This window comes from Trypanosoma cruzi, assembly GCF_000209065.1.
Source record: "Trypanosoma cruzi strain CL Brener chromosome Unknown tcruzi_1047053505555, whole genome shotgun sequence".
In the NCBI taxonomy this organism is placed as follows: Eukaryota; Euglenozoa; class Kinetoplastea; order Trypanosomatida; family Trypanosomatidae; genus Trypanosoma; species Trypanosoma cruzi.
The window spans coordinates 1-9,990 of NW_919553.1; the positions used below are offsets into that span (position 1 = coordinate 1).

General features: G+C 52.3%; 5 protein-coding genes and 1 pseudogene across 5 annotated transcripts, besides 16 other annotated features; all 6 read right to left on the minus strand.

Annotated features, from left to right (window-relative positions):
- On the minus strand, positions 1-633 carry Tc00.1047053505555.10 (annotated as a pseudogene; the record flags this gene model as incomplete).
- Positions 1-9,544: a sequence feature (heterozygous, Esmeraldo-like haplotype).
- Positions 646-669: a sequence feature (AT_rich).
- Positions 677-721: a microsatellite.
- Positions 800-832: a microsatellite.
- Positions 928-948: a microsatellite.
- Positions 1,006-1,034: a microsatellite.
- On the minus strand, positions 1,150-1,527 carry Tc00.1047053505555.20 (uncharacterized protein; the record flags this gene model as incomplete). Its single annotated transcript, XM_801168.1, has 1 exon — positions 1,150-1,527. One exon carries the CDS (start codon positions 1,525-1,527, stop codon positions 1,150-1,152), a length of 378 nt encoding a protein of 125 aa, XP_806261.1.
- On the minus strand, positions 1,714-3,747 carry Tc00.1047053505555.30 (uncharacterized protein; the record flags this gene model as incomplete). The annotated part of the gene is made up of 1 exon (XM_801169.1): positions 1,714-3,747. One exon carries the CDS (start codon positions 3,745-3,747, stop codon positions 1,714-1,716), a length of 2,034 nt encoding a protein of 677 aa, XP_806262.1.
- Positions 3,755-3,781: a microsatellite.
- Positions 4,031-4,087: a microsatellite.
- Positions 4,279-4,315: a sequence feature (A-rich).
- Tc00.1047053505555.40 (uncharacterized protein) lies at positions 4,400-6,010 on the minus strand (the record flags this gene model as incomplete). The annotated part of the gene is made up of 1 exon (XM_801170.1): positions 4,400-6,010. One exon carries the CDS (start codon positions 6,008-6,010, stop codon positions 4,400-4,402), a length of 1,611 nt encoding a protein of 536 aa, XP_806263.1.
- Positions 6,207-6,231: a sequence feature (AT_rich).
- Positions 6,243-6,265: a microsatellite.
- Tc00.1047053505555.50 (uncharacterized protein) lies at positions 6,416-8,629 on the minus strand (the record flags this gene model as incomplete). Its single annotated transcript, XM_801171.1, has 1 exon — positions 6,416-8,629. One exon carries the CDS (start codon positions 8,627-8,629, stop codon positions 6,416-6,418), a length of 2,214 nt encoding a protein of 737 aa, XP_806264.1.
- Positions 8,655-8,682: a microsatellite.
- Positions 8,851-8,879: a sequence feature (AT_rich).
- Positions 9,184-9,224: a microsatellite.
- On the minus strand, positions 9,292-9,990 carry Tc00.1047053505555.61 (cytoplasmic l-asparaginase i-like protein, putative; the record flags this gene model as incomplete). The annotated part of the gene is made up of 1 exon (XM_801172.1): positions 9,292-9,990. A coding segment is annotated over one exon (699 nt), but the record flags the coding sequence as incomplete, so codon positions are not given.
- Positions 9,545-9,773: a sequence feature (haploid, non-Esmeraldo-like haplotype).
- Positions 9,774-9,990: a sequence feature (heterozygous, non-Esmeraldo-like haplotype).

Here is a 9,990-nt window from a genome sequence, read left to right on the forward strand (position 1 = left end):
TCACCAATTTCCGCCAGGAAGTTCAAATAAAACAGCCACGTGCGATTCAACAGCACACCGCCCGCCCCCACACGGGCGTTGTAACCCGCCACCATGCCGTCAAGAAGAGCCAACAGATTCTTCAGCTGACGCCCGTACGCGTCAACCGCATCCGCGGGCGTCCATGTACGCCACGTGTTCCTGGATCCACTTCACAGCCTTTGGCGAGCTTGCCAGAATTTCGTTCAAACCGTCCTTGCCCAAGAAGTTATTGTTCAATTCCGCTTCCATGCGTTTCTGCGTTGTGTACCCCTCGCCGTACCCCATTGCCTGGTAGGCTATTCGGAGCATCTCATCCCTCGTCTCAATGGGCCCCGAGTGCAGGAACTCCTTGTCCGCCTCCGCATTCACGACATCCCAGCCATTCTGCAGGAAGGTGTCATGCACCTCCAGTGTGGCGGCCACGGCGCCAAACAATTCCCCCTCCGTGACGGAAAACTCCTTTGTCTTCATGTTGTAACGCACCTTCACGGTCGTCACATCGTCATTTTGCCAGAACTCCGCCCGGACACCACCCGTTGCGAGAATTGCAGTAGCCAGCAGTAGGAGTGTGACGCCAAAGATAACGTCCTTCACGATTCTTTCACGCCTCATTCTCGAGTTGCCTTTTATTATTATTATTATTTTTTTCTTTCACTTGCTTGCTTGTATTCTTTCCTTCTTTGTTTGTTTGTTTGTTTGTCTCCCCCCTATCGTTCTCAATTTTAATATAATAACTTTTTATTTCCACGTCACCTCGTTAAATAAAACGTTCGTGAAGCTCTTTCTCTTTCTCTCTCTCTCTCTCTCTCTCGTATGTATGGAAGTAATATATGCGTGTGTGTGTATGTTTGTAATTCTGCAATGTATGCGGTGATGACTCCAGCCCGTTAAACAGTCATGACGGTGACACACACACACACACACACAGAGAGAGAGAGACACAAAAGGATGCAATGGAAAAAGAAAAAGGGCAAGTGAAGTCACATACATATATATATATATATATATATATAAGCAACAATAAAACACACACAATACATAACAGCCATCACAAGTGAAAACGTACCGTGACAAATTTTCCTCCCACCACTTCTTCTGTCTGCTTCCCGCCAACAACTCCCGCAACGCTCAGTCTAGTACATCGCGCCACTGCAGCTGCACATCATCCGCAAAGGAGCGTAGCGATGCAACGCGCTGTCGCACAAACGCCGCCTTCTTTTTTCCCTCACGCCACGGTGCGACAAGCTCCCGCAGCAACATCAGCGCCACAACGTGAAAACCTGCCACCGGTGCGTACTCATTCCTCAGAGTGTCGCGCCCAACGACGGCGAAGAAGAGGCACGTGAGGATAAAGCCTGCAGTGAACCCTGGCAGGTGGGCCAGCAGCCTCATCAGCAGCGGGAGATACCGCACAATCTGCATCAACAGCGGTCCCCCAAAGCGCAACGGCGGAGCTTCCGCGGTCGGTTCTTCTGGCCGCGGCATCCATCGCGAAGCCATGCCCATTCCCTACCACCACAGTTCCTTTCCCTTCTCCTCCGCACATATACGCACGGAGTAATTCAAAAAGTAAAAAAAAAAAAAAGTGTGTTGCGGTGCCGCCGTGGTTGCATGCAACAAATCCCAGAAAAGAAAACCAAACAAAACTAAAAGGGATATCACTTTTCCTCCACACAATCTTTTTCCTTCACTTCACGCCTCCTGCAGCCACAAGATTCGCATCCTCCCGCCGAATCGCGTGCGGCTCTCCTCCACAAGTTCATTGCGCAGCTTCATCGTCTTCTCAAAGAGTTCCTCCACAGCAGCCCGTTCCTCTTTGCCCTTTTCCTGCGTCCGCACCACGCAAAAGTCCAGGATGCAGCGGAGTGTAATGAGAAGGGCCTCCCAGCACTCAAACTCCGGTTCTACATGATGCGCCGCATTGTCCGTGATGAATTTCTCCATATCATGGCGAACTTCCTGCACAAGCTCAAAAAGTCTTGCCCACACGTCTAATTCATAACCGACAGCAAATAAAGCCCGCTCCCGTGATTCAGCTGGAGACTCTCCCCCCGCCTCTTCCTCGCCGCTGCAGTAGCGTCGCCCCGTAGCAATTGTGCGGAGATAAACAGCGATGCCAGTGAAGATTTCCATCTTCTCTTGCTGCGGGTGCCGTTCTGTGGGTGGACTTGTGAGGGCGCGTGTTCGCTCAATCAGACGGTGTATATCGCCCCAGCGCAAATCCAACGCCTCCACCGTCCGCTGTTCACCATGGGATGCTTCCTGCAGTGCAACGTCCTTAACGCCAGAGGCCTCTGATGTTTCTGCGACAACAGCGCCACGCACTCCCTCCACCATCTCTTCCCCACCCTTGCTCGTATGTGACGTGATCTCCGTTGACATACGCTGTCGTTCACTTTGCTGCCGTTGCTCTTCTTCCATCGTGGTGCTGCCACTACCACTCGTGGCATCCGCCTCAATCGCGGAGGTCTTTTTGGCGGAGGCATGTACAAGCGGTGGGTAGGACTTAAATAGTCCCCTCTCGTCAAAACACACGCGGATTGGGCTCCATGGCTCGCGCGCGCCAATGTACCGACCCAACACACGGCTATCGGCCACCATCTCCACTTTAAGCCACAACGAGCGGTACAAATCATCCTGCGCCGCGCTGGAACCACGCACTGCATACCGCAAGAGCCGCTGTGCATCCGAGTCCCGAGAGCTGGCATGGGTGGAGTACTTCACCATCTCCATTAGTTGCGCCATTAGATCCGAAGTATATAGCACGCCGCTGTACGAAATCATCGTCAGTAATGATAGAAATATTCTTCGCTCAGAGACTGCACGAGTGTCGTGCAAATCGGCGTCGACCGCGCGCTCTGCGGCAGCAAGAAAAACAGAGCACACGTCTGTATCTTCAAAATCCGTGTACTTTACCAACTTTTCATTAGTGTCTGTTTCGGGACGCCGCATGACGGAGCCGACAAATGGGATTCGTAGTTGTAGCGCAGGAATTTCCATCGCGGGGTGATCACTTTCCACAAGTTCCCACAAAAAATTATGTACCTCCTCCAAGAGCATCGAGGCGGAATGCATCGTGTGCAAGTAGCGTCGGTATACAGAGGGACTCAGACTTGCCTTCAGTGCACGCAGGTTATCCCGATAACGTTTGATTTGCTCCTTCAGCAGCCGATCCACACGATGCGGGGCGAGTCTCTCAATCTCCTCCATCGCTAAGCAATTATACAACTCCACCAGCTGCCGACGGCGGGCCTCTCGCCACTCGTATGGCATTGCGGCACTGTGGTCCAGCACTGTATGCAGTGTTTCAACGGCCGCGATGTCAGGGCGTGCGCCCAGCGCAGTCAGCTCATCAAAAAGAAGGAAAACATCATCCACCTGAATCCGTTCGTAGCGGGCGGCGCGTGTAAGAAGAACATTCATTGTGTCCACATCCACCTTGACCCCGCGCTGCTTCATTTCCTTGTAGCATACCAACATTTCCGGAAACGACTGGCAGGCACGCAAGGCACCGTTGTATGCGTAGGCAAGATTGCGATAGGAGAACTGCAGCCAATCACGTGGAGTGCGAGGTTCGAGGCCGATGGACCACTTCTTTGCGGGCCAGTGACGACGGGCCGCAATCTCGGTGCTGTAGCTGTCAGACCAATTCGTGTTGAAGTGCGCCGGGTCCCACGCACTTCGCGGAATATTCGTCGCAAGGAGGCACGGCGCACGGCGCAGCATAATCTCTCACACAGACACACACACACACACACACGGCAGTCCTTTCGTCACCTTTTTCAAGAACGGCAGGCCCCGCTGCTACCGTGACCGCTTTTATTTATTTCCTTTTTTTCTTTTTTCCCCCCTCTCCTTCTCGTGGATGAGACTGGGGCGGCAACACCACCCAAAAGTAAATGAAAGAAAAAAAAGGGGCAATGGGTGGTTTGCAGCCGCCGTAAAGTAATGCCATTCTCTACCTCCCTCTCTCTCACTCTCTCCCCAGACATCATTGGTGAGACATCGTTATACCCATATATATATATATACATAGGTGCATGCATGTATAGCAATATATAAATATTCCTCTTGCTCTCATTTCCCCCACCCTCTTAGCCTTCGCTGCAACTGACTCTTCTTTTTATCAACTTCACACTCCACTCCACTCTTCTCCCCCCCCCCCTCCCACAAATGCAGCGGGGTAAATTTCGCAGTAAACGCGGCACAAGGAGGTCAACAATCGGCCACGATTCAAATGGAAAATTAAACGGCAGAAAAAAGAAAAACAAACAAACAAACAGAAATAAAAACACTTCCATTCCTTCGGTTCTCTTTCACTCCTATTTTCTCTGGTGCCGATTGCAATGACGTTTTAATCCACTGCACCACCACACCGTTATGCAAGCCCGGTGGTGGGGCGCAGATAACGTTTCGTCTCCTCCGGAATTGCCATGCGTGCCAACAGCAGCGACTCGTGCGCGGCACTTTGCTGCGTTGCGTTAACTAAATCCGACGATGAATCATCTTGCCGTTTCTGCAGGCTCGCAAGGGAGTAGAGCGCCTTTGCCGCCGGAGTGGAGTTCATGAGGTCGGTGAGGTAATGCAGTCGGCTGAGGGGTCCATCGTTCCAAGTCTCTGGCATTAACACCACCTCCACCGACCCATTTCCAGCGACGATGGTCAAGAGGTGTGATGCCAGATGCAGTGAGACGGAGCGAATAGGGCCGCCGCCTCGTACATTGTAGTGGCCCAGCACCAACATGAGCTTGGGTATTACGACGTACAGCAAACCCCCACTGTCACACGCCGCAGCCAGGAGCCCATATTTACTGAGAAACAGGCCTGTTACGGTGCGACGCGCAGTGAAAAGGAGTTCACACCTGGCGGTTGCAAACGCAAAGGTATACACCTTTCTACCGCGAGCCACAAGCGCCAACTTCTCATCAGAGGCAATGGCGGTGGTTCGGGTAAATTGAGAACCGGGCAACTTAACTCGTGGCTCGACATCTTCAAATGTCACGGTACTCCGCACACGAAGCTCGTGTTCCATTCCCGGTGTTGTATGCACCAACAGCGACACCTGTGCACCGCCCAAGCCACCCAGCAGCCACGCACCATTGGATGGCTGCACAACGTGCCACTTAAATGTCCGCGAGGGGAAGACGCTTTTTTCCAACATTTCTGACTTCATAAGAAGACCCTGCTGCTTCCATACATAAACCGCCCCCTCGGAACTGCACGTGACAAATCCCATGCCCGTTGTGACATTCACAAGCCAACGCTCGGCTTCGCCGCCGCTCAGTGGGAGCCTAGAGACATTGCTTCCTCCAGAAGAAGGGTGAGTTCGATCCTCGTCCAAGTCTTCAGGGCAGTATATGACAGCCACCGCCACCACGGGTGCGTCATGGGCAACAAAACCAAATACAAAACCGTACTCTGAAAAAACGTCAACGCGCCCATCACTCGATCCCACAACACCCCGAAGATACATCGTCCGATCCGAAACAGACGCCTTTGACGTTAAAGCTGTCGTGCCAAGATTGCTGGATGTGTGGAGAGGGACGGTCGGCGGCTTTGCCATCGCGGGAACACGGCACATGTATACCACCTCCAGAGGGATCATTGAGGCACATGTCGCCTTTTCTAAATTTACACCGTGCGGTTTCCCCATGGAGAATCGACGAATTTCCTTCGGCCCCTCATGCCCGTCTGTCAAGTCAAAAAAGACTACACTGCGGTTTGCAAGAACGCAGACGATGGCATCTGCACGTTCCCCGTAGAGAGCGAAAAGGGGCGACCCCATAGCATCTTCGTCCGCCGCACGGTAGGGAATCGACCCAGATGCAACACGGGTTTGTTCATCCCCTTCTGAAGAGGTCTCCCGACGCGAGAACATTTCCTGCTGCTGCTGCCGCTGAAGGGGGCACAAAATTGTTATGAAGGATGCGAACACGACCTCCTCCTCCAGGGGGAGAAACAAAGAACTCCACGTCACCTCATTATCCATCCCCAACTCCTGCAATGCCTTTTTTAAAAAAATATTTCCTTCCTTTTGAAATTTGTCGTTTTTTTCTTTTTTCTTTTTTGTTGTTGTTGTGTTACTCAAAAACGTTGCGCTTCTTTCCCTTTCCCCGCCTCCCCCTTGTCGTCTTTTCCTCTTCAAATTCCCTCTTTTTCCCCTCCCCTACACAAATGCTCCGGAGTAAAATAATAATAATAAATAAATAACAGGAACGGCAATACATATATATATATATATATAACAATTGGACCGCTCGTTGCGAGGAGATGAATGGGGACGGAACAAACGAACGCACACACACACACGGTTCTCCCTGTCACTCCACACCCAATCGTTTTCTCTCGGCATGCATGTGAAACGTTCATTGCCGTGTTTTCCCTCTCATTGGTCTCATGAAGGATGAATAGCATTTAGAGCCTCCTCAAAATTTTCCCTGCGCAGCACTATCGACGGAGAGAAGGGCGTTGGTGCCCCTGTCCTCTTCAGCGGCGTTGGTGTCGCACGGGGTCCACTTTGAAGGCCGTCATTCCTGCTAACAGAATCATTCTCCCGAGTGTCGGTATTATGTCGATGATGGAACGGGTATTTATTCCGGCTTTCATCAAGCGTTAAAACACTCGCCGCACAACTCTTTTTTGAGGGTGTCGTTACAAGATGCGCAAATGTCTTCTCTTGTTTTTCGGAGTGTACAATGGCGGTATTCGAGTGATGCACGGCAGTCATTTTGTTCTGTTGCCGTAGACGCTGGAGTTGAACTTCCAGCGATCTCTCCCTCTCTATTGCCTCCATCAACGCAATTTCCTGCTGATGCCCCATACTTCGAGCCGTTTTTTCCTTCTCCCGCATACATCGATCAGCCGTCCGCAGCTTTTCCTGCAACTCCTGATACATTGCATGGGATCGCTCAATGGCTTGTCCCAATTGCCGTATATCCTCAAAGGAGCGCCGGAGTTCAATGCGCAGTTCCGTGTTTTCCTTCTCGAGGGTCGTCGCGCTCGACGTGTTTGCGGTGCGTCCATCCAAATTCGTCTTTCTCGTCAGCGGTGCTGACACGGCGGCTCTTTCCGGAGAGGTAAGAAATGCCTCCTCTCGATTGGCCTGCAAGGCGGCATCACGTTCATGTACGGCAAAGTCAAGTGCTGCCTTCAGCGCGCGATGCTCAATTTCCAGTAGAGCCGTCAACTCCGCCAGCCGCTGCTCCACCGGCGGTGCGGCGGTACTGTCCGCGGAGAGTGAATGCACCAGCGCCTGCACTTGGGGCTCGTCTACGCCCCCGCAGCGATGAAGAAGCAGACGGGGTGCCGCCGCTGCGCCCTTAAGAACCGTCAACACAACTTCACTTGAGCTCAGCACACTGCTGAACAAGTGCACCGCCGCAGCCTCAACATTCTGCAGCCGATTGCGCAGTTCATCCACGACGCCCACGCTGACCTGCAGCTGTCTTGACAAACTATCCTTCTCATTCCGCAGCAGCTCCATCTCCCGCTGAAGAAGGTTCATCGTCTTCCCACATTTGCCGCATGCAAAAGAGGAAAAATCGGCATGACTGGTGTTACCGGCGGTGTTCGTCGTCGTTATATCATTCCTCTCGGAGCACGGCAGCATCGAGGATGTGTCGCCCGTCTCAAGTGGCACCGAGGGAACCCCATGTATTTCGGATTTCCCTCCCTCGCCGGGAAATGAACTGACGTCCTCGCCGTGCTGGAACGACAATGCCTCTACGTCGTCAGCGTGACGATCGCCGCTCACCTCCCTCTTTTGCGGCTCTCTTTCCTGTAGCCGATGCAGGGCGATCTGGAGGCTGTCTCTATTCCGCTTCAGATCCGTCTCCAGCTGCCGTACTCTTTCCTCTAATCTTTGCTTCTCCTCCCTGTAACGCGCGCGCTCGACATCCCACGCAGTCTTTATCAACGCACACTCATGTTCCGCATCGTGTTGGGCCAATTGCGCCTTCTCGCGCTCCATTTTTTCCATTCCAATTGCTCGACGCAGCACATAAAGTGGCGGTCCAGTGGGATCATCTTCCCTGGGCTCCCCAACCTCCGCCATGGACGACGACATCACATGCGTAGAGCTGAGGTTTTGGCGTTCGTTGCCACTGTTCCCCTGTTCTTGCTGTGGCGTGCTCTCCATGTACTTCAGCAAGGTGCGCAGCAGCAGGGCCATGAACGAGTGCCGAACGGACTGTGGACCGCGTAAGACAATAGAATCATGGGCGTATTCTAACATGACGGCTGTGCCATCGTCCAAAACAAACCTGCCCGGCCCAAATGCGGCCCGCACGACACGACGTAATGCCTCTGAGGGAAGCCTCACGCTATCAATTCTGCTTTCCGCTTGCCGAAAGGAAGGCTGGGAAGTAGGCATTTCTTGTTGAACCTGCCGCAGTCGGTGCGCCCTGTCAAACTCGTTTAGCAATTGGGCTCGAGGCGTTTCGTTTTCCCTTCCCGGCATCCGACATTGGTTCATGGTGATCCCTGCATCATCCGCTACACGGTTGCATTTACCACCGGCCTTTGCCTCTCGCAGCCTGACCAACTCATTCTGCAGAAAATAAGAAGCCTCGCTGTTGTTTCTGTCCTTCTGGCCACTGCCCGCCTCCATCCTCCCGCCCGACCACTGCGGCAAGATATATACAAATATATATATATATATATGCACGTGGAGAGAGCGATTGGGAAGAGCCCCTACAAAGAGGATTCGCCGAGTGACTAACCCGTAACAACCCAAATGAACAAACATGAATAAAAGAACAGCTACGGGTGGTCCTCGTTCCTTCTCAGAGTACAAACATTACACGCACACACATAAACACAAACAGAAGCAAATTAAAAAAAAAAAAAAGATAATATTTCCTCTCCTTGTTCTCTCTCTCTTTTTGCTTTATTTTGCCTCCTTATTCCCCCCCGTTAGGCGGCCCGCCGTCACGCTCCTCACCCAAACCGGGTATGCACAAATGCTAATGCATGAAATATGCCAACTCGGTATTAATCCGTGGATGTCTGGTGGCACGAAAAGAAAAAGGATAGGTCTCTCCCCCTCACCCATAGCGATGGGTCGTACAGAAGACAGCACACGGGAACAATCAAAGCGGGAAAAGAGGAGGAGTCAATAAAAACCACGCATGTGCTCAAATTGAAAAATAAAATGAATAAGTGTATTATTATTATTATTATTATTATTATTAATATTCTTATTAATAAAGAAATATCTCCACAACCATCCCCAAGGATCAACAGTTTGCATACATACATATTTTTTGACTTTTACAGGTTGGCTTCGCATGCCGCACCTGGAGTGACCTCACCACGGAGGTTACGTGGCAACAGCTTCCTCACGGCAGCCGGCGAAAGGCCCTTCCCAAACAAGTACATCAGCTTCGTTTCCGCCGCCGCAGTCGTCATATGCAAATATATGAGATCTGGCGAGACGCCACGCAGCCGACAGATCTCCGAATTTGAGAGGCTCCCAAAGGGCTCTTGCACCGTCGCACACAAGACAATATCACGCGCCTTGGCCACACTCGCCAACTCACGTAGCACCAAAGAGGACTCGCTGTTCAACGCCCCAACACCACCAATTTCCAACAACACCGCATCCATCAATTTCTTCGGCCGTGGGCATGTGTTGGCGACGGCGGGATTTATTCGCCGGCCGTCCCCAGCGACACCATCAGCATCTTGTGTATTTTTCCTTTTCTTCTTGTTTTCGGGGTCCGCCTCGCTATTGTCTTTTCCTTCGGTGCTGCTGGACGGCGATTCCTCTTGCACGGCGAGGGGCGTTGTTGTCGGGGTCCCTCCTGCGACCTCGTCCTCCAACAGCAGTTGCTTCATCACTTTCGTATCACACTCGGCGTGGAGCGCAAACACCACCACGCGGCCTCGCATGTTGGACTGCACCTTCAGTGGTCCACTCGGTTGCGGCAGCAGCAGTTGCTCGCGAAAGTGAAGCCCGTCGACTCCACA